Raw genomic sequence first — 24881 nt, 5'->3', positions numbered from 1 at the left:
CCTTAAGCCTATGTGGTAGATTTGCATTGAGATAATACCACCACATAGATAGTTTTGGACTTTTATTCTGTCTTGCTTCATTGTGACCAAAAGATGCTCTGGTTCTTATCTTTTGGATTTTATTGTGCAATCACATTGCTTATTGTTCTCACTTGATTGTCCTTGGCATTATGCTGATTTTATTCCCCGCCTCCCTTTGCAGCACCACTGTCGGCCGGCTCCTCCCGATGCTGCTCCTTTAGCGAAAACAGTCTCCAGGTTGCGTCCATATCCTACACACACCTACACTCACATACACACACCTACACTCACATACACACACCTACACTCACATGCACACACCTACACTCACATGCACACACCTACACTCACATACACACACCTACACTCACATACACACACCTACACTCACATACACACAACTACACAAACGTGCACACACATACACACACCTACACTCACATACACACAACTACACAAACGTGCACACAACTACACACACGCGCAGGCACATATACCCACACAAACACACATGCCTACATATACACACATACACACACCCGCTCAAGCGCACACGCCTACATATATACATACACAGCCACACACTCATTCCTGTACACAGACACAAACACACTCGCCGACATATACTCACTCGTGATTGCAAAAAACATAATTTGAATTCAAAATGTCAAAATTCAAATTATTTTTTTTATTGTCTTGCCCTCATTGTGACTAAAGGGTGCTCTGGTTCTTATCCTCAAAACATGTGTATACAGTGTATTGTACAAATATTATAAGTAAACATCTAAGTAGCTTTTCTAAACAGAAAATGTAACTTTTATTGGTAGAAGTTTTCTGAATTCTGTTCCATTCTTGTAATGTCCTTTAGTATAATAATAGATGTATTTTAAACAAATCCCATGATTAAATTCTACAATTGACTACAAATGCCTTGTGGTTTATCTTTTTAGAGCGGAGAGCTTTTGGCTCGGTTCACATTGCTTGATGCAATGATGCAGTTCATAGTTGCTGTTGCAACGTCATGCCATCCTCAAGGTACATCAGGTATGGTCTTTGCGTGACTATTTTTTTATTAATGAAATATAACCTATTCATATGTTTTCAAGCAACTGTTATTTTATGAACTAATATGCCAAGGTCAAGTAATTTCTCATTTAATTCAAATTAATTTGCATTATTAACATTATTATGATTGACTTTTTCTTTTTCTTTTAAGATTAAAGATAAGTATTTTTCACCCAAGAAGTTATTGCCTAACTTGTTACCCAATAACTTTCATACATGTGTTACTTATTTTTCATTCTGGTCCCAAAATAAAAGTGCTTCATATAGTAAATCCTCCAAAGAGCAGCTACTGATGGCTATAGTAATTACTGCCAGTTGTTTACAATTACCGTATTACCCCACATCATCCAGCATGCCGCAAAATTTGGGTGTCACCAGCTTTTCAATAACACTTGCCTGGTCCTTTCCGGCATGCCGGAAAAATAGAGGTTAGAAAAAAAATTAATACTATGAAAAATATATGTTCAGTTTAAAAATGAATATAAATTCTTTTCATATCTTATTAGTATTAATACACAGTTTAATTTTGCAAAACTATTTACTAACAATGCCATTTATTATTTTAACAAGAAAAAATTACTTCATAACGAATAATTGTATAAAAATTAAAACTAAGTACAGTCGGATCCCGACTTGCGCGAGGGATGCGTTCCAAGACTCCTCCTGTAAGTCGAAATTTCGCGTTGTGAAAAATATGTTGTGTATATGACTTTTTTTATTAAAGTACCCAATCATTTTAGGCATTTTTAAACACCATTTAAACTGTTTCAGATCATTTTTATCAATGTATTACCGTTTCTTACATAAAGAGCTGAATTTTAACCGTATTTTTAAAAAAGCTGCATTATTCAAACACTGCACTGTTGCAATAAGTTACATTTATAACTTAAAAATTGAAGATGATGATTTATGCTGCGCAATCTCTGATCGTCATTCTAATATATTTTAAAATACAGTACAATAGCTTCGCATTTACTTTTATAACATTTACATCTATGGTGACATCCCTCTTTCAGGGCCTCTATAATCAGCAATACAAGAGCAGATTCCAATTTTACATTGTTTGCATTTTGCTGAAACACTACTCTGCGAGTTTCATATTAAAACTAAAGTCTGGACTTATACAGATTGCATTCTCTTGACTTTTAATTATACGTATGAAAGATTCCCTCATACCTAATTCCCGTGCTACCTTCAACCCACTTTCTAATTGTTCAAGCGTATCAAGAATCTTTACCTTTTCTTAAACTGTCGCAAACTTTCGCTTTTTGTTTCCATCTTCAAACTTCAGATGAAACAGCGTGCCTAGGTGCTACACTATTTTATCACCTTTCATCTTTAGATTAAATAAATGAAAAATGAGGAGTGGGGTGATTATACACATTAATAAAGCTATATTTATAGTGCGGAGTGTGGGAACTTGCGCAGTCAATAATGCTGAAAGGATGACACGAAGTCAATGTTTAGTAATTAATAGCAAAGCCGGAACTCAGCATCACGATTCCTTTCTAAATATCTTCATGTTGAGAGCGAGAAATTCGCTTTAGCTCTAAAATTCTTTGCTCCTGAAAATCTCGCGTTATAGCCATTTCGCGTAAGTCGGATGGCGTTGTAGCGGGAGTTGACTGTAAGCAAACATAAGGGCAGTAAGTTACCGTCCCTACACCAGTGCTAAAGAATTTACCATAGCTATTCAATAAATAAAACTTACCTCTCTAAACGGAACCTAAAAAAAAATTATTTAAAAGAAAGATGAACAAATTACAGTAATGATGATCGCTTCTGAATTGATTACTTTATCGGCATATAATTAGATCCATTAACAATGACCTACCATAAATTACAAGCACATTATATGCAACACACATTTTTTTTTTCATAAAAGGTTAATTTCGGGAATAATTAATTTTTTTCCTTACAGTGGTTTTCTTTCTCATTGGAACTGAATGGGGAAATTTACTTTTGTTTGTTGAAAAATTTACCTCGAATTTTCCATGCACAGGGTAATACGGTAGAAGTTTTGCATCTTGGCAAAATATTAATTGAACTGAATAATTATTCATAACTAAAATCAATATTGTTAAAATTTTAAAACTCTTTGGAAGAGTATTCATACATATTTTAAGCTTAAAAACTGTACATTTAGATTAAATATGAAGCATAAATCTTTCTTCCTTTTTTTTTCTTTTTAAATATTATTGTTTGAAAAAATATGTATTTATTGATGATTTATCTATTTATTTATAATCTCAGCTTAAAAAAACGGTGGAAATACTAATTGAAGTTCTGCTGGAGGGGTAAAAATTTTAACGCCTTAACCTGCTACTACTACGTATGAGACTGGTGTATTGTATTTGAGCCAAAACTGGTTATCACGGTCCAAGCTAATGGTAAATTGGTCGAGCCAAATGTAAATATATTGGCTATGGCTCAAATACAAGACAACGTATCTCACAGGAATCAGTAGGTTAAGGAATTAAACCTACTGTATCCTACACTTGTATTTTCATTCTGTAAGCCGCTTTTGGTGTAACTTTTAAGACCGATTTGCTGAACTGGGTTGGCATGGCTTAAAGACTTCCTTTAGGTTTGGGGCCCAGGCTGTTAAAGCGGTTAAAGGGTTAAAACTTGGTTAAATTTTAGTATTTCTTTCCAAGTTACTCAAACTTAACAACAGTTTTATCAAGATGAGTGGGGGAGGGGGGGTCAAGTTTGCTGAAAAAACGGTGTGCTATCATTTAAGGACTGTCCCTAAGTAAGATGCAGGTACAGAACCTAATAATTTCTGTTCGACAGTTTCTGAAAAAGCTAAAAGGACGAGAAAGTCATTATAATCGCAAAAAAATTGAAGATAATTTATTTGCATTCTGATTTTAATGTTACAAAACTTTTCAAGCTGTGCAACAACTCTATTGATGTAATATTGCAAGTAAAAAAGTTTATGTTTGGTAGAGTATTTTGAGAGTTTAATAATATCTGCTTTAAATCACCAGCTAGTGATACTTGCAGCTGTTGCAGCAGATCTGATTTGAAATTGAAACTATCAGACTGTATATTATTTTGTTAGGTTTTTTGAGTGGTTTTACTTAATACATTGAGAAAACAAATTGTCCAGGCAAAAGAGAACAATCCCAACCTAGTTCATGCAAGAAAAAACATATCCACCTAGTTCAAGAAAAAAAGAATACGTCTAATATTTAACATTAAATAATTTAATTATTAGCATACTTCTATCAAAACATGATGTAAAGTATTAACACTAGGTACAAACTGAACAATATTAACAACTTTTTGTTAGTGTGAAGTTCAATATTAAATAAATAGTTTTTGTGTTTTCCAGAAAGTTTTTTAAAGTAGATCTGTTTGCTTTTGCATGGTGCCTCCCAAACTGTAACTGCTAAAATAGTATTTTACAAGAGACATGTACCAAACAATAACTGAATTAAAACTGCAGCTCTATTGGCTGCAACATTGGTATATCACAGCTGGATTGTCCGAACGGGGGGCGAGCGGGGCAATCGTCCCAGGCGCCCCTCGTTTCGGTAGAACACAAAGACGTTCACACGAAATTTCTGAGAATATTAGAATCAAGCAGAGGGCACTTCTCCTTTGTCTAGTTTTCACCAAATTTGCTTGAATTCTGCCCCTGTGCTCAGAGACCTAACTGGGAAAAATTTTAAGGGGCACATTGAAAAAACAAAAAACAGCAAAAAAAAATTTTTTTTTTTTTTTTTGATTGGATAGGAAAAAGGTCAAAAGGTGTCTGGTCAAAATGTTGAAACTTTTAGTTTCAAAAACGCAATTTTAGCCTTAAAAATGCGATTATAGGCCTTGTTTATTGACGTTAGGGTAGGGAGGGAGCTCAGAGACTTTCTGATTGATTATTTTTTTTAAATAGATTGAAATCAATTCCTTCTTCCCCTGCAAGTTTTTGAAACTGAAATTTCAAACAGGAAACTTTAGACAAACTTAGAAGATTTTATGGATAGGAGGGTCTGGAGCATTTCCCAGGAAAATTGTTCAAAATTATGGTCCAAAAAATGTTAAGCAGATTTTTACATTCAGGGGCTATTCGGCTGAAATTTTTTGTAAGTGTCGTTTAAAAAACCCATTGCTTTAAAGAAAGGCTACATGGGGACCTTTGCACTAATATTTTCTTATACTCAAATCTTAAAATGCAATTTATAAGGCCACATTTTGTAATATTGGGGCCAGTGATTTTTCGAAATTAGAGCTTCAAACACGAAATTCTGAGCGATTTACGACGATGTTGAGTATTTGTGGGCTTCTCCCTAAAACTTACAAATATTTGATGCAAAAGAATAACATCTTTGTTTTTAACATATATGAAAACTGATATTAAGTTGGTGCAAGTAAAACCAAAAAACTCTTGAAAAGAATCATTGGATGAGTCCAGATCGAAATTTAATTTTGGATGTAATTTACTTTGATAAATACATTTTCTATTTATAACCAGCAAATTATTTATACATGCTCTTAGTTTGATGAATATGAATAACCAATTCAGTTTTAATTGTTTGTTTTTTTGTCTAGTGGAATCACATTTTACTAGATAAATATTTGGATTTTTAATATTTCCATTTTTTGAAAAGTTTTGGGGACATTAATGTTTTACAAATATTAGAAGCAGATTCATTGCTTGCATGTTAGATTGTATTATGCATAGCCCTCTGATTGTTCTGTTCATTAATATGTAAAAAATTCAAGTATGACACGTTCACGCATATTACGCATTGATGTTATAACAAACTTGATTTTTTTTTTGGTGGTGGGGGGGGGGGGGGGGTTAGGGGGGAAGAGGCGCCATGAAACTTTTGTCCCGGGCGCTGTCAGCTCTTCGGGCGACCCTGGTTCACAGATAACAGTTATTCAGTAATAGTCTAGAATACAAATCCTTCCTTTTGTTACTATTGTATGGTCATGCGGTTGCATTATTAATATATCTGATTTTAAGAAATCTTTATGTATGAAAAGATGGTAATATTTACTTTTAAATCCTTTTTGCTTTCAGATGAAGGCTATGAATATGAAGAAGTGAGTTTTAAATTTTATTTTGTTACACTATAATGTGCAAATATATAACTTTTGAACTGATTATTTTTTCCATGAATAGTGTATAGTCCTATGAACTGTATGTAGTGTCATGAGTTAGTACTACCATTAATACTATTTTATGAATATTGTTACTGAAACTTAATTTATATTTATCAAACATTTGTTTATCTCTACTTATGGTTTGCCTATATTTTTGTGTTAGGCATTAGATTGTACTGTATCAAGTAAATTCTTAGTACCTTTTGCCAAAGGTGCCCATATGCAAAATTGTAGGGGGGGGAGGCTCAGATATTTTTTCCGTGGAAACCGATTTCAGTACAGATTCGAGTTATTAAAATCTTCAAATTTTAATAACTTATTCATTATTGACTGGAGAAGAATTGTTTTTACATTAAAAAAAAAAAAAAAACTACTAAGAGCAAGGAAGTTCTAATTTCTAAAGGGGGAAGGGAATCAAGCCCCCACTTGCCTCCCTATATGGGCGACCATCCCTTTTGCTCAAAGCTTCATGTATTTAAGCATGTTTTATATAGATGCAAATAGGTTCAAATATTTGCTTTAAGCCCTCTGCTTCTTATAATTTACACTGTCATGTAGAATTTAAGTAACCTTGCAATATAGCCGCTGACCTGAAAATCCATAGGAGAGCAAGTTGTATGCAAATATCGGCTGCAAGGCTTCACAAATGTTGTGATTAAAAATAAAAGCTCCTCCCACCCACTCAGGCACTTTGCAAACTGCCCCGGTCTTTCTGGCTCAGACATAGATCCCACCAGATCACCCACTCCAGATTTTGAGTGGAAGTACGAGAGCCCTCGGGTTTTGCGAGGGTCATAAGACCTTTCGGGAATGCCACTGGTGTTCGGCTGATGAGGCCTCACCTGCTCACATTTTGATTTGGTTGGGATTTACAAAGGATGAGGTCCTGTGCTACCCGCAATTGTTTTTGGACTTTTTAACAAATATTTGGATTCATGCAGGGTGAGAAAATTTTTTTTAAGTTTTACATAACCTACCAGACATGTTTGTCTGAAAAATATATGCCCAAATAAAATTTTAACATGCCCAATTTTTTTATTGTATAATAAAAATGTTTGAATTTGTGGTATAGCATCAATCAGACAAAAAATTAATTTAACAGCTTTACCTCTCAATAGAGAATTATTTCAATATAAAACATTAAAAAAAATTTAATATTACATAATAAGTCGTCATCAAAATTACCAATACTTAGTTGAAAAATTAAAATAATTACATGCCCAGCCGTGCATGTAAGGGTAAAAGATTAATGCCAGATTAGATTTTTTGAATGCTCACGGCACATCAGGCAATATAATTTTTGAGCCCTGGATTCATGGAAATTAGGCAATTCCTAGATAAGTTTTTAAAAAAAGTGTTGTGATCTGTGGCAAATTTAAACTTTAACTGTGTGTGTGTGTGGAAATTCATAGCCCCACATTCTTTTAAGCGCCTTACTTTTCTGTTTTGTTTCCTCCCCTTTCCTCCTTACGTTTATGCATTTTCCCTCCTCCTGAATTTTGCTAGTTCCTGTGGTCTTCACCCTTCTGAAATCTGCTGCTAATCATGTGCACTATTGAAAGTATTCCCTGAAAGATAAAGTAAATTCATAAGAAATATGGCTAAATAATAACATTGAAAAAAATTTATTCAAGTTGGAATCATTGGCAAGCTAGAAAGTGTGAGGAAAGTCTTGCCGAAAAAATTTAAAATATACAAAAGTGTCTTGAGCAAGGATACAAATTTAAAAAACTAATAAAATGGCAAAGTAAAAAATGAAAAAAAAATATGCAATTTAGTGACAGATATTGTTTTACTTAAAAGATTACTTGTTTGAAACATTGTTCAGCTACACATGGCAAAGAGACATCGAATTTTTAATGTTGCCATGTCAACGCCCTTTTGAGAAGCCGACATGACTGCCTCACAAAAAAGCAAATTCCTTCTCTCAGTAGGCCAAAGTCTTTTGCTTTTGCTGCATTGGCTATAACTCATGTTATTAAGGTCAGTCAATAAATAACAAGACATAGGCTATGAAACAGATTTTATTTGACATTCTTCAAACATTCTGACAAAAATTATTTAACCACTTATCCCACTGTGAAATTTGTTGCTTAATTCCATGCTCATGAAAGTCCTTTGGCTGCTGCTGGCACCTTACGCACGCACTCCTTTACTTCATTTTCCAAAGAAAATCATTGTCCCCGAAGTGCCTTGTGGAGCTCCCCAAAGATGAGGGATCACATGAGGATAGATCCAGACTATAAGGAGAGTCGTTCAAGATTTACCACTTAAATTTCCGTAAAAGTTCTTTCTTTGCATTGGCTGTCTGTGATCTAGTGTTGTCGTGCAACAGGATGACAGCACGTGAAAGTTTACCGGGCATACCACTCGCAGCTATTGCGAAAAAAGAACTTTTTCGGAAATTTAAGTAGGAAATCCTGAACCACCCCCCTTATAGTCCAGATCTATCCCCATGTGATCCCACATCTTTAGGTAACTTCCGAAGGCATTTCGGGGACAACGATTTCATTCAGACGATGAAGTAAAGGAGCGCATGCGTAATTAGTGCCAGCAGCAGCCAAAGGACTTTTATGAGCATGGAACTATACGACTAATTTCCCAGTGGGATAAGTGTTTAAACGATTTCGATTGGTATTTTTGAAGAATGTCGAATAAAATGTTTTATAGCCCCTGTCTCGTTATTTATTGACTGCCCCTAATATTTTAACCAGCTTGTTTATCAACTTCCTACTTTACCTAATATGGGAGTGCTTCCAAGAATGTTTTAAAAAAATATCTTAGATAAATTGCACTGCAACGGTAAACTCTTTTCTGAAATATTTTTAAAGGGAATAAGTAATGATAAATGATGACTGAAAATATCTTCTTTTTGCATTGAAATCTGCATTTTTTTAATTCCCCCCCCCCCCCCCACACACACTATTTCAAATCCGGTTTTTATTTATATTATGTTGCATGATATAACTGAAAATGAATTATCAAAGATATTTTTTATTTTATACTCTTACTTAATTTCTTGTAATCTTAAAAAAGTGTTTTTTTTTTTCTTCTTTTTTCCAAGCGCATATTAAATAAGAGAAGCAATATTATCCACCAATCTAGCTGTTTAATGTATTCATTAAAATTAAATATATTCGTACTTGTGAAATATGAAAGTAAAAATCTTCAGAAACAAAGATTTTCTAAATGGTATTTTATTAGTTTTGTTTTACAGTTGTTGCATTAAATCACATTTGCAACTAATATTTGTTGTTGTTTTTTTTTTCTTTCTAAAAAACTCATCACATATATCTTTTTAACATTGTATTTAGCATACTCCAAATGGAGATACATCTTCACCAAACAAGTCTAAGGATATCAAAGTGTTTGGAGGTTGGTATTTATGTATATCATACAAACTTATCATACAAATTTGATATGCATATTTATGTTTGCAAAGTTGTGTTTGATTTGTAAGTAAGTCTTAAGTGAAAACAGTTTTATATATGATTGTAGTTATTCTTTTTCTCATTTTTTTGAATGTATTTCCGTTTATGTTACTTCATTTTTGTTATACAGACTTAAAATCATTTGATTGCACCTGTGATGTATATAAATGAGTATGGAAATGTATCATGCAATAATTTTTAGATTCAGTTTACGACATTATGAAGAACAAAATTTACCTTGTCTGGTTTTATCTGCTGGATCAAAATTAGCAAGAATAAAGCGTACTTCAAAACTTAAGAGTTATTCCTGTTTTATCCTGTTGAAAGGAAGCAATGCCCTTTCAATCAGTTTTGGGATGACTTTAAATAATAACATACTTGACAAAATCTTAAAACCATAATTACGATTTTTTTCTGGAAAAATCAGAAGAATTCTAAAAAAATGCAAAGAGTAAAGAATGTCTTTTTCTGACAGGAAAAAAAATATATTAAATACGACTGGTAAGTCTCTCACTAGTGTGCTAAACAAAGTGTTCAATGACTGTTTTGGAATGAAAGACACTAGGGAAATTATTTAAATGTAAATAATTATAGATATAAACTGATTATGAGTTCAGCTGCAATAAAATTAATTAACCGTTATTTTAACAGATTAGAGGCTATCATTTTTTTATTTTAATTTTGTGCTGCCATAAAGATCTATTGTTATATTTTATTTTGTTTCTTTTCTGAATATTCACTTATAATTTGGGCAATTTCAAAACAAAACATTTTCAATGTAGAAGTATTTAGTTGCATGTGCTAAATGCTTATTCAATGTGAAAGCATGTTAAACAAAATATGAGATTGTTTGGGGATTTTTGACGTAAGTGATATGATCGCTGTTGAATGCAAAATACATTCTATCAAACGCATAAGAAAATGAATGTAGAGATTTCTAGAGTGATCAAAATAGAAAATGTTTTGATCAACCCCTGTAAAAAAATCAGATCCTTTGCAAGGAATGGCTCAAAATTTTTGATGTAAAAGTTTTTGGTTGTGTGTCATCCATATCAGTATCCTAATAAGCTTTGTCCCTTCTAAAAGCTCTTCTTCCACTGAGTTCTGAATTGGTTGAGTTCAAAAACTTCATTTTTGGAAAGAGCTCTGGACTGGAATCAACTGCGAAAAATATCTCCAGTGGCTCAAGCTTGCTTATTAGTACTCCAAAATCCAGTTTATTACGTGTTTTCTTCAATCTCAGAAGCTTGATTTTTGAAAGAGGGAAAATTTTTATCTGTTTGCGAAGCTGCATCCTCGTAAAATTAAAACTCATTTTCATGAAATAAAAGAAAGGTGTCAAATCTTAAACCCCACACAACACACGTATAATTGAATCCGTAAAATGCAGATCTACTGTAATATTTACTCACATAAAAAAATTTTTTACTCCAGAAAATTGCTCAAACATTGCAAAATAGCATTTTTTTTCATTTTATGTGATTACTAATGCAAAGAGTTCATTGCGAAGAATCCTTTGCATCTGCTTAAGCCTCTCTGTACTTTCTTTTCTTAAAAGTGAACACAACTCAATTTGTGTTTCTTATAATACATACATTATAGATATTATCTGTCATCAAACAGTTTAACTTTTTTTTTTTGGCATTATAATTACATACATTGCTAAATCTTCGATTTTTTGGAGCCAGAGCAAATCTTGAAACTGTCGCCCGTAGCTATCTTTCAAGTTTTCTATCCAGTTACAGGGGCCTGCACAGGGTAGAAGGGACACCTGTTGGCCCGGGCCCAAGATTTTTTAAATGAAGGGTGAAATATGGTAGGGATATGTGGTGTACAATATGGAAGGGGACCCGTAAGTCATTTGTTACAGGCCCAAAATTTCTGAGCATGCCCCTGTCCAGTTACAATGAAAAAGACAACACATCTTTTGGGTGAATTTGTTGCCCCTCAGACGTTCCTACCCGGGAGCATCGGCCCTGGCTGTTCTCTCTTAGATCCGGCACCGTCTATATGTTCACTAATGTTATACAATTTCCATGTTGCATTTACTGTGACACATTTTTAAATGTATAGTGCCTACTTTGCAATTTTTCTTGCATTTTTTATTGTTACAACTCAACACTTGACTTTTTTTTTCCAGGTACAGGTCGCACCCTACGCTCTCGGACAATAGAAGCTAGTTCTTAGTCTATCTCCATATTCCTCATTTAAAACATCGATTTGTGTTGAAGGCTGCTCTTAAAACAAATGCTTAGCACTGCAGGAGAATATTGCAGTTATAGTTGAGCAAATGTGCACTGTTTCAAGAAACACTTTTCAAGTCTTCTGTTAGGTTTTTAAATTTAAAATTTAACTCCCTTTAAATTTCTTTCACATCTAACTTTTATTTCAAGTAATTTTAACTGTCCTAAAACAGTTTAACACATTTATTCAGTTTGTTATAAAACAATCTGATGAAGAAAGATACTAAAACCTTTAATTTTGATTTTGAAATGTTAAGTTCTGGCTTTCGAATGTTTTATTTCGCATTTAGGTTATTTTAAATGCATTTTATCAACCTGTCAGTTCAATTTTTTAAATTCAAATCAGAAAAACATTTTGAACTTGCTTCAGGAAAAGCGAGCAATTTTCTGTGATATGAAGTGCTTCTCGTGTCTGATTTCAAATAGCCAAAGCATAACATTAAAAATGGTGGTCATTTCCTAGTAGAATAATTTTTTTGTTACTTTTGCTGTAGAAAATGACTCTTTAGAAAGTTTTAGCAGAATCTCATTTATTAGACTAAGAGTTTTTTATTTAAATTTGTGGAAAGATTTATTTAAATAGCATTATTTTATTGATTTTTGCTTGAGACATTTTTGGTTTGTCTTTATTTATGTGTGACTTTATACATGAAATGATATTTTGTACAATAAAAGTATTCAGATGTATTTCTGTTTTTCGTTTCTGTTGCCTTTTTTCTTTTTCTCACTATAAATATATGTTTGAAATAAACAGGTGAACTTAAAGGGGGAAACCGGTTTAGGAAACCAAAATTTGAGTGTTTTTTTGCGATTTTTTTTAAACACAAAAAAAAATTGGAATTCTTTTAAACTTGGAGGATATTTTATTCATTTTTTAAAGTATACTTTGTAATTTTTTCAAGTTATTTCCACCAGAAGTAGTGGATTTATAAGCTACTGTCCATCGGCGGTTGCCATTAGTTTGTTATGGTAGGTGTTACCAAAGGCACAACTTTTATCTTTAATCATTACAAGTTTTCTTTCTCATAAACAACATATTTCCTAAGAGTATAAACCGAAATATGATCAAAAAAGTTGAAAATTGCATAGTTTTGAAGTGTTTGATTACAATGTCATGTTTTTCTACCATTTTTTTTTTTTTTTTTTCAAATTTCTTGCATTATAACAATATTTTTATCAAATACAAATGTGACGATCAGCAACAGGCTCTTGACCCAGCTAGGCTGGTCCTAGTCAATTTAGTAGTCTCCAATGAAGATCAATGGCACTCTTAAAGCTATCCACCCCCTCGCTCATTACCACCTCTTAGGGTAAGCTGTTCCAAGTGCCCACAACCCTACTAAAGTAGTAGTTTTTCCTTATTTCCATGTTAGCCTGAAATTTGAATAGCTTAAAATAATGACCCCTCGTCCAGCTTTCCGTGCAAAAATTTAATCCATTAACATCATACATTTTGATAAATTTAAACAACTGAATCATGTCCCCTCTGACCCTCTTGCTCCAGGCTATACATATTAAGCCTATTAAGTCTGGTTTCATAATCTAAATTTGAAAGCTCCTTACTAGTCTAGTTACCCTTTTCTGAACCCTTTCCAATACAGAAATATCTTCCCTCAGATACGGTGACCAACTGCACAGCATACTCCAAATGGGGTGTTAGGGTTTCCAATCCCAAATCCCGCCTGATATTTAGCAGGATAAATCCTGCGGGACCTCCACTCGAACGTTTAGTCTAGCTGGGCTCAGAGCTTGTTGCTGGTCGTCACTTTTGTATTTGTATTTGTTTACCAACTTTTGCCGCTCAAAAAATGACTATTTTCACAAGCATCGTCTGTAGTTTGAATCACCTTCTTCGTACATCTACAAGAAGAGTGAGAAAATCTCTGTCTCATATGATAAACTTTGATTTACCATTTAAGAACACAATAAAAATAGAGCATATTTTTCTGAGAATGAATTGACATTTTCATTCAAGGTTTCATTTTTATTCATTCAGCAGTTGATAAAATTTTAATTTGAAAGCATTTCTGAAAACCATCACTAAAATTAAAAATCCAGGAAATTGCACTTTAGACAAAATAGAAAAAGTGTATTACTGATTGCGAAATTTGCTGGAGTAACCAGAATGAAGCATTGGAACACTTCCATTAGCTTAAGGAATGTACTCAAAACCTTTAACTTCATCACCTTCTGAGATTTTGCTTTTCCTATGGATGGTTTTTACTCAAGAACTGCAAATTTCGGACATAAACGCTGTCTATTGGATATGTGTTTTGCTGTATCCAATTTAACTTCATTGAGCCCTTGTGGCATCATTAACGTTTGTCATTAAATTAGTGCATTTGATAAGAAAAATATTGTGCACTTTTTGTAAGTTAATGGGGATATTTTGCAAAATGTTTACAGTTATTTAATCTCAGTAAAACCAACTGCACTGGAGCCACAGCATGTATTTTTATCGAGCGTAATATTTTTTGAGCAAAAATTCTATCTTATTGCTTGCTAGCAACATTTTTAGGGCACACTTTTGTTCAGCAAATGATAATTGCAAATTGGGATCTGAATTTGTAGTGCTCTACAATTAATGTTGCAGATTCCAGTAAGATTACTGATTCAAGTAACAAAAGCAGTTATTTCTAAGAAGCACAAAATTTTCTGTTTGACATTAAAATTAAATTTTTAGAAAAAGTCAATCCAGCGGGATCCGGGATTCCGCGGGATTGGCTCCTTACAATCCCGCAGGACTGAATTCGGAGTGGGATTGGAAACCCTCGTCTTACTAAACTCCTATACAAAGGAGAACCATCTGAGATTTGTTTGAAATAGATCTATTGATAAACCCCAAGCGTTCTGTTGACTTTGTTACTTGCAATGCTGCACTCAATAAATTCATCCCAGAGTTAAGTACATAAAGAGCATAAATGAAAAAAGAATATTCAGACATTTTCAGAACAATTGGTAAAAAACTCTATGAGCTAGAATGCCCTCCAGTTGAAAAAAAAATCGAAGAAAAGTGTGTGTTTCAAAAAAAAAAAAACTACTGTGAATGCTTTTGAATCTCCACAGTCGCTGAAGTGCCACATTAGCATCGGAACTAATCGGATTTTTTCACTGAAATTTGGACAACATATTCTTCAACACAACTCATTACTAACATTTTATAAAATAAAAAAAGGTAGGTTTTTTGAACCGTCTGAACTGATTTCTCCCTTTAAAATAGGAATGCACCGAGTACCTTATTTTATAAAACACAGAATACTCTTAAAATTTAACAAATTTCAATTTATTTTTCAGCTCTAGCAGCTGTAGCAATACAATAAGAATGTGTTGTATATTTTCGTGTCCTTGAATTCATTAAAGGAGAAGTAAAGATTGTTAACATAAAAAAAAAAATCATTTGGATCTACCTACTTAAAAAAAAACTACGTATATTGTATTCTTAATTAAATGTACGCAAACCAGCATAGCATGGGCGCCCATATGCAAAATTGTAAGGGGGGGGGGGGGGCTCAGAAATTTTAACCATGGTTTAGCAAGATATTTTCTCCTTGGAGGCAGATTTCAGGACAGTTTACAGTCATTAAAATTTGACATTTTTAATTATTTATTCATTAATGGCTGGAGAATAAATATTTTTATTTTTTTGCCAAGAAAAAAGTATTAAAAGCAAGGAAGTTCTAATTTCCAAGGGGGGGCTCGAGCCCCCCCTTGCCCCCCTATATGGGCGCCCTTGCAGCATAATGTCTTATTTGATAAACACTACATGAAATATTCCCGTGTTCTTCAATCATATTTTTGAAGCTTCAATTTTAATTTATAAAAAATGGTAGAGTGGAGCCTCTTGCGTTCCAAGACTCGCGAAAGCCGAAATTTCACTTCGTGAAAAAAAGAATGTATAAGAGTACTTGATAAACTTTCTAGACGCTCCTCAATTAGGTTTGTCATGTCAGTTTTCCAGGGTACGGCAAAGGATAAAACTTCAATGTATTATTAAAAACATAATTACATTATGTTTTCAAAACCAAGGGGGGGGGGGGTCAATATACCCCTTAATTGTGCGAATGGCGAGTCTGCCCTCAAATCATTTTAAACCATTCCTTAACTATATATCACTGTTTCCCACATAAAGAATTTATACATTATTTTTTAACCACAGTTGAGTTATTCAACATAAAATACTGCTATGATGACAAAAGTGTTATCAATGGAATACAGGAAGAAAAATATAAAAGCACAGTATTGTGTGCATAATGTGCAATAGAAATGATAAAATACAGCACTATAATTCAGGCACATGCAGTAGCTGTAATGTATCAAATTGTCTGCATATTATTACAGTTCAAGGTTAGAAAGCCACTTTTGTTTGATTGATTGGGATGGGGGGGGGGGGGGGGGTTAGAGGTTTATGCCTCAGCAGCGAGAAGGGTTGGCATCACAGAGCAGGGAGCACACATGGGGAGACAATAAAAGGAAACTTCGAAAACCCCTGGAGCGAGCGACATAGACAGCAAAGGCTCTGATATTGGAAAAGCGAGCACAAATAAAAGCAATCACATCAACCAGGTTGGGTGAAGGAGAAGAGATATGCCGCCAATAAAAAGCGACTGACGGGGGAAGTCCAAGGCACGGCAATGCAGTAAAAAATGTTCAATCGACTCAATAGGATTACAGTAAGGACATAGGAGAGAACTAGCACAATTAAAACGATACATAACACTGTTGACTTGGAGGGTGCCTGTGTGAAGACAGGAGATTAGAACACCGATTTTCCTATTTGGAGTCCAGTCGATAGAATGGAGATAGTTCATTCTTTGGAAACACCTGCAATTTAGCCAGTCATACTTGATTTTATTTTTATTATCATTAATTTTCATGGTGATACTATCTTCCATTGTGATGTTACATAAAAAGGGAGTATTAAAAGGTCCTTTAGCCAGATGATCAGCTCGTTCGTTAAATGGAATACCTATGTCACCAGGGGACCAGATAATGGTGATTGATCTTGCTCTCTGCAAGGCATCGACAATAGCTTCGATAATGAAAAAAACTGCAGGATGTGATTTGAGATTAAACGAAATTAAAGCATTTAGGTTTGATTTACTGTCAGTGAAAATAACAATAGTCATAGTTAGCATTGATGTATTCAATAATAGCCAATGATATAGCAAGCGTATCAGCGGTAAAAGAAGAGGCATTTTTGTTTATGAGGCAAGCTTTGTTGAAATTATTCTTAGAGGCATCAGTACTAAGGATGATCTTTTTTCGGAGACTATTTTGACAGTATTCATTAAAGAGAGTGACGGCGATAGTTGGGTTAATGTTCTTATCTTGAAAAGACAGTCCTTCGGGAATAATTTTGAGGTTGATGATATTGGTTATGTCTTCTATGAAATTTTTTTAATAATGAAGCTCTTGTTGATGTTATGATCCAAAAGGTAATTGTGAAAGTTCTGAAAAATGTGACGGTTGTCCTTTTTGTAAGGAAGATCCTTGAAATTTTCTCTAGTTTTGTTGAGAATGGGAGACATTTGATTTAAGGCAACGTAACGGAGGGTGTACTTTAGGACCATGAGGGAACGCCGATCCTTGATTTTACTGGCGTTGGCTTCTCTGTAGAGGACAGGAAGGGGAGTCCAACAAGGGAGGCCCAGGGCCCACCGGGGAGCACAATTATAAATTACCTCTATTTTGTTTAGGCTAGTGTTACAAGCTGTGTCATAAATAATGGCACCATACTCAATGAGGCCTTTGATTAGTCTATTGGCTATGATGATTAGAGTTTTGGAATTAGTACCACTTTTGTTGTTTGCTATGGCTTTCAGATAGTTTAGTTGTTGAACTGCTTTGCTTTGAATATTGTTAATGTGGGTATTAAAGAGGAAATTACTAGTAAAAGTTATCCCCAAAAAATTTAGTTCCGATTTCCATGGGATGGTCTTGTTGTACTTGAAAAGAAAAGGAGGGGTGTAACTTTTCCTGGAAAAGTCAATGGTGATACTTTTTTTCTGGTGCAATATTAAGTTTCCAAGTGTAAGTCCAGTTTGCAATATGGTTAAGAGATTTATTCATCTTGTATTTGGCCATCTCCGGGGCGTCAGCACAGGAATAAATAATTATGTCGTCAGCTTAAATAAGAGCTTTAGCACCAAATGAGAGGTAGTTGAAAATGTCATGCATGAAAATCATGAACAAAAAAGGGGCAAGGACAGAATCCTCAGCCACACCAACATTGAAAGAAAAAGAGGCAGAGGCAACTTCTCTCCAACGGAATTTTATTTTTCTTGCAGAAAGTAGTTTGTTGATAATATTGGAAATTTTTCCACTGATACCGCAATTCATAAGTTTCCAGGTCCGGCCGTCGATCCAGACACTGTCGTATGCTAATTTGATGTCGAGCTTGATGCAGAAAATAAATTATTTCTTCGAGCAGTTTGAATGTCCTCAGAAAATTTAACGAGAGTAATATTACAATCACGGAAGGGTAGAAAACCAAGATGATTATTATGGAAGACTTTATTTTCAATTGACCAGTTGATGAGGTGACGAAGAATAAGTCATTCAAAAAGTTTGGCTATTGTGAAACCTAAGGAGATGGGTCTATAGGATGAAATGTTATTTGTCGGTTTATTGAGTTTTTTGATAGGGATGATAATAGAGCTTTTCCAGCCATCCGGAATGTTGTTGTTGTTCCAAATTTCATTAATTGAGTCAAGGAGATTTTTACAATATTATTAGGCAGGTTTTTGAGAAGTTGAGCAGGAATTCTATCTTCGTATGGAGTAGAGTTTTTCATTCGTATTTACTGAAGTTTTGGTCAAGTTTATAGCTGTAGTTAATGTTAAAGTCAAGAGGAATGCCCGTGAGGTTAGGACGAGAGCTGTAGTTAATGCAGAAGGCGTTAGCATGAGCAAGAGCAGAAGTGATGATGTGATTCCCACTTTTAAACAGGTGATTGGCAGTGAAATTTTGCAAAGATTTTTTTGGATATAATGGATTTGATCATATGGAAAGCATTTTTAGAAGAACCTAGATTGTTGCAGACATTATTCCAGTATTCTCTAGACGCTTTCTTGAATTTCCTAACGTAGTTTGGCCGAAAAATGTTGGTGTTGAATCCAGTCCTAGAGCAAAACCTTTTTTTCTTTCAATACGGAGAAATTTTCTTTTTTGACCAAGAAGTTATCTGCAGTTTTTAGTCCACCATGGAGGAAATTTCGCTTGTTGAAATGATTGACAGTTTGTATTATTCTTGATAGCTTCTCTAAAAAGGGTGTGAAGATCATTGTAGTTCCGAGTTCTCATTGAAATTATCATTAAGGTAACTGATGATGTTTTTCCAGTTGGTATACTTTTTCTGATTACGATTCGAAATATTGTCCATTAAGCTTGGCTAGAAAATTTTTATTATTATTGGATAATGATCTGAGTCAAAAAGGTCAGGATGAACATAGTAATTTAAGCACGGAAAAAAATCAACAGTGCAAAGGGACAGGACAATCAGGGAGTGGGTGCCGGAGTGAGCCCTACGGGTAGGATCTTTGTTGTTTATAATGCAGATGTTATTATTGCTCATAAAGTTGGCCAAAATGTCAGAATGGTTCGAATTCGGGGGGCTACCCCAGTAACTGTGATGTAAGTTGAAGTCGCCAAGAATAAGGAAGGAGGGGGAGAGTTTTTTTTTTAAGTTGTTAAGACAAGTCTGGGAGGTTTTACCTCCTGAGAAGTAAACATTAATGATAACAATTTGCTTCTCCTTTAACCAAACACTTACGCCAAGGATTTCAGAGTCAAAAGTGTAAAAACTATCAAGGTTGATTAAAATGGAAGGAAGAAAACCGGGGACCATAGTCAAAAGACCCCTGCCCGCGCCCACTCTTCTGTCATTTCGATAAATGACGGAATTAGCAAAAGAAAAAAATATCGCCTTTAAGAAAAGTCTCTTGGGAAAAACACATATTTTATTATCAAAAAAGGGGGTTGATTTAAGTCGTGGCTCTTGTTGCTGATACTATGGCAGTTCCACTGAATCACAGGTGCCTTCAGCGAGGCAGAAAAGGAAAAACAGGGGAAAGGCCCACCTGATCGAAGAAAAAAACAGCGGCAGGGAAACGAGGGGGAGGGAGGAGAGACATTCGGACCGGGGGGAGAAGACACAGACGACGAAGCCGAAACAGCCAGAGAGGGGCAAGGAGAGAAGTCAATACCGACGGGCTTATTGGACGAACCAGGGACTTTCTAGGCCATTCAGGACTGAGGGGAAGATTAGCAAAAGCCGTACTGAGCATATTTTGGACACTGTTAAGGGTCGTAATTATACCCTACTGAAACATGGTAGATTGAAGTTCAAGGACTTAGTTAAAATTCTCCTCCATCCTTGTCAGGGCCCCGGTGAGGAAATCCTTCATTTTGGTTTGGAAACTGTCGAAAGGGAAAGCACTTTCCACTCTGACAATTTGGGCAAGGGTGTTCTTTCGCTCGGTTCTGAACCTGCGTCTAGCTTTAGGAAATGATAAGCAGTTCTCACACTTGAATCTCAAAAAGTCAGCTTCTTCAATATAAGCAGGACAGGACTTGTCAGAGGCCAAATGGTTTCCTTGGCAGCGTGGGCTATCACATTTGCTGCTCTCGCAGTCGGCACATCGGCCGCACACAGGTTCACATCTGCAGTTTTTGGTGAGATTATTAAATTTATGGCAGTTTTGATAGGAGTGTGGATTGTCCATGAAAGCTCAACATTATGCTTTGCGTACCAGATTTTGACGTATTGAGGGATATTTGTACCATAAATGGTAATTAAAACTGTTTCACTTTTATTCCTAATCCCGTCTTTAATGTAAGAAAATCTGCTAAGCTCTTTGCTATAAATACCTTGCTCATACAGTTCAGCAACTATTTCCTCAAGTTTAATGTCAGTTGGGATACCTTTGAGTAGGAACTGGGTTGTAGTTCCTTCATTTAGCAAGGCCATTTCAATGCCAATGTTAAGAATATCTTTCATTGCTAGAAACTCCTTGGCACAAGCGGCGTTATGTGTTTTGATAAAAATTTGGTTTAATCACATGTAGTCAACCGACTTGATCAGCTTGTGGTTTGTGATAGTGTCTTTGATTTCTTTTTTAAGTTCTTTAGGTTTATTGCGAGGAAGACCTGTACCCGAGTTAGAATTAGCTTGCACTTGAACTCAAAAAATTTTACCATTGTTACCAGAAATGGCGTCATGACCGCAATCTTATCAGAAATTGTCTGGAAATAATTATTAGCTTCCAAACCTGCCATATTGTTCTTGTGCGAAAGGTGGGGATGAATATAATATGAGCAACCAGAAAAACAAAAAGGCTTTACCTGAAGGTCTTGAGAAAAGCAGCTTGTGTCAAATTGCACATCGAAAACGTTAAGTTTGAACATGTGCAAGAGCAGCAACAAAAAATCCGCACACAAAAACCCTTCAAGGGGAAAAAAGAAACAATTTACCCTAAAAAAACACCTGCATACCAAGGATAGCACAATAAAACAGAAAAACCACACGTAATTCAACCGAAAAGGACATTGACAGAACGAGTTTCCGCTCCGGGAATCCGAATCCGCACGAATGAAAGAGGGCAAAAAGCCACTTTTGTTCTGTTGAAATCCAAAAAAGGCAAAGAAAAATTGAGACAAGAAACTAGACAATTAAAAAAAAAAACAATCTCGCAACCCTAGGATCTCCCCATGTTTGGAACAGGGGCGGATACAGCCTACCATTTTAGGGGGGGGGTCATGCTAAAGAATCCCCCCCCCAGAATGAACATACGGTTTTGGGCACAAAAAATTTCTTAAAATGCTTTGGTGTCAGTAAAAAAGCACAAAATCGGGTCAGGAATAGAACTCCTAATCGGAATAAACGTTGCAAATCAATTTCATGATCAATGCAAGAAGAAATTTCAAAAATTTACTTTCAAAAATAATGAATGAATTGAAAAGACAACTGAAATCATTTATTTTACTCATGCAATGTTTGAACACAATGCGGATGAATATTATAGTCGACGATTCAGGAGTGGTCATGACCTCCATAACTCTCCCCTTGTATCCGCCACCCGCTTGGTACTGCTTGCTTGGTTGTGAATCTGAAGAAGTGCCAATTGGGATTTTTTATCACTGGATAAGAGCCATGGCCACACTCCTTCATGGGTTAAACTTGTTGGTTTTCTCTTTCCTTTGGCTGGGAAAACGTGCTCTGGGGAAATTGCCGTTTGAGCAACTAATAAACATTATTTTAACTTATTTTCAGTAAAAGTGTAGTACTTACTGTCAATTATGAGCATACAAATGAGAAATGAAAACACTTTTCGGAATGCTCAAGTTCTGCTTGGGCGGACTGCACATTACTGAAATAATTGTATTGCACAGTAAATTGAGTAATAATAATTGTAACTAAAAAAAAAAAAAAAAGATTGGTGCTGTGCAGCTGATCAAATTGTTATTAATGTTCTGCTTGTTGAGCATCTTTACCTTTTCTCTAATTGTAAGAAACTTTCCTAAGCTTTAGATGAAGCAGCACACTTGAGTGTTATTATATTTAATCAACTTTTACATTTCAAATGAAAAACAAAGTAATAAATGGAAAATATAAAATGGTTATTCGCATACACACAAACAAAGCAAGGTTTACACTGGAACGATGAGGGAATTTCCGCCTTCAGAAAAAGAGAGGATAGACCTTTCAAGGATCCACAGTATTTTTATCAACAAAAAAATTTCAGCAAACGAAAACATTTTCCTTTTTATCCTAGGGTCAAAGTTCCTCTACTTGCTCTCAATGTCTGAATTCTTGGAGATGGCGGTTGGAGAAAAGGAACCAAAATTTAATTCATATATTAGGAAATCCGAAAAAGTGATACAGTTGAAAACTGGTTGTTTCATAATTGAGAGTGAATTCCAAATTTAAAAATATTCTTTAAAGATTGTAAGCATCTTTATAAACTCTTTAGTGCTTAAACAGTAACTAAACCTTAGTAGAAATTCACTGGGCAAAATTCAATTGTGTGGCTGAGTGTCTTAAAATCTGAAGGTTAAAAAAATTTTTTTTTTCTTTCCCCGAAACTGACTTAGTGACTTTTTTTTTTTCGATTGGTTGCATTTTGAACCTGACCTACTTGGTTCCCCAAGCTACTGCTTGCTTATAGGGTCATTCAGGATTCTGTGAATTATTTTAAGAAAAGTTACACTCATATTCGACCATATTCTTGGAACAACCGCCTAATAAATACAGCTTTTCATAGGGCGGCTGAGGCAGACTGATTTTGGGGTAAAAGAACTGAAGTTAAATGCTTTAAAGTTTGAAGAGTTGGAGTCCGTCATTTTCCCTCTCAGTTTGTAACTCGGTCGTGAGGGTTGCCAAGTCAGACTGACTTTGGGTTAGATAAGTCTCTAAAACTCTAGGAGTCTGCCATTTTCCCTCCAACTTTGCTGTCCTGGTGTTTCAAATGTTGATAAATAACTGTAAAATTAGAGGTTTTTGATGTAAGTTTTTACCAGTGCAATTAAGCTCCTACAAATAATTTTGTGTTAGAAAGAGTGGAAATATTATGCTAGAAATATATATTTTGTTCCAACTTTTCTGCAGGTTTGGCGCTAATATTTTTACTCGGTTTATTAATTTTTATTTCATTGCTGTATCAACTTAAATTTTGTTGAAGAACAATTTGAATCAAGTATCAAAAACAGTTGCAAATGCAACATAGTATTCATGGTCTTAAATTGATAATAATTTGATCTTCAAATTTTGTACAAGAGTGCCCTTCATGATACCTACACCTATAAAGTCTGGATTTACCTAGATTAGTGATGTAAAATACCCGGGTATTTATTTTTAGGGGTAAATACCCAGGGTATATACCCGGGTAAATACCCAAAATGGGTATTTACCCGGGTATTTATTTTAAAAATTTATATTCAACTAAAATACTTTTCTGTTTGTATTCCACTATGTATATATACAGGGTCTATTCCAAAAGTAATGCAATTTTTTTTAAAGTAATTTATTGAACAGATTTGAACAAACACTTAAAATTTTTCAAAGTAATGTCCTTCAGCTTCTGCACATTTCTTCCATTGTCTCTGCTATGACTGGTAAGTGCCCTGAAAGGTGTTTTTGGGGACCTCTACTAAGGTCTTCGTCACGGCTGATTGGATCTCTTCTAGGGATGTAAAATGGGTTCATTTCAGGCCTGCCTTAATCCAAGAGAACAAAAAGAATTCTGTCGGTAGCGACGTCAGGACTATAGGATGCTGGGACAGTGTTTTCATCTGGTGTTTAGCCAGGAACTCTCGGATTTGCAGCGCGTTATGGCAAGGTGCTTGGACACAAACTTACCCAGGGTTCGAAAATATCCGATATTTTGATATATATCGGATATTTTGATATATATCCAATGTTTTCAATTAGCACAAACTAAAGTCTTCAGAATAGTAAATGCATCCTCAAATCACTTTTTTTTCTTATATTATAATTACAATATGTTGACTTAAAATTAAGGTGCCTTTCATTATTTATATCTAATATTTCATTTTACATTTCTATCAATAATAATGGAGTTAAATTAGCAATAGCTATTTTACTCATTTTTCTCCTGTTAGCTACATTTACAGTTATATATGGTTCAGAAATAAATAATAGGCATTAGTCTGTGCACAGTCCTAAGACATTTTCCTTTTTTTCTGAGCAATGTTTAACATTTAATTAGGCACTGTCAATAATTAAAATTGTTACATTACTAATAATTTTATGAATCTAAAATACAAGTAAAATAGGAATTTTATATTACTTTGTCATATTAATCATGCATTAATACATCATAAAAATATTATAGTACAGAGTAGTACATAACTTTTTGGTTATTTTTAATAATAAATGAACAATATTTCTATGATTAATATACTTTTTAAATTGAAAATACCATAGTTGAAAAAATAAATATCGAAAATATCAAAATATCATATTTTCAAAATAAATATTGGATATATA

The 24881-nt window shown here is 34.5% G+C and overlaps 1 protein-coding gene across 3 annotated transcripts in view; it reads left to right on the top strand.

Moving 5' to 3' along the window:
- LOC129225657 (uncharacterized) overlaps positions 1-12556 on the top strand; it is a 90588-nt gene extending 78032 nt beyond the window's left edge. For all 3 annotated transcript variants that reach the window (XM_054860131.1, XM_054860133.1, XM_054860132.1), the window contains exons 4-7: positions 972-1065; positions 6119-6141; positions 9516-9576; positions 11773-12556. In XM_054860131.1, the coding sequence (XP_054716106.1) occupies positions 972-1065; positions 6119-6141; positions 9516-9576; positions 11773-11819 (225 nt within the window). In that variant the 3' untranslated portion in view covers positions 11820-12556. The remainder of the gene's footprint in view (positions 1-971; positions 1066-6118; positions 6142-9515; positions 9577-11772) is intronic.
- Positions 12557-24881: the final 12325 nt, after the last annotated feature.

Source organism: Uloborus diversus, chromosome 7 (genome assembly GCF_026930045.1).
Source record: "Uloborus diversus isolate 005 chromosome 7, Udiv.v.3.1, whole genome shotgun sequence".
NCBI lineage: Eukaryota > Metazoa > Arthropoda > Arachnida > Araneae > Uloboridae > Uloborus > Uloborus diversus.
Note: the sequence above shows the minus strand (reverse complement) of the source record. Positions and strands in the feature narration are given on the sequence as shown.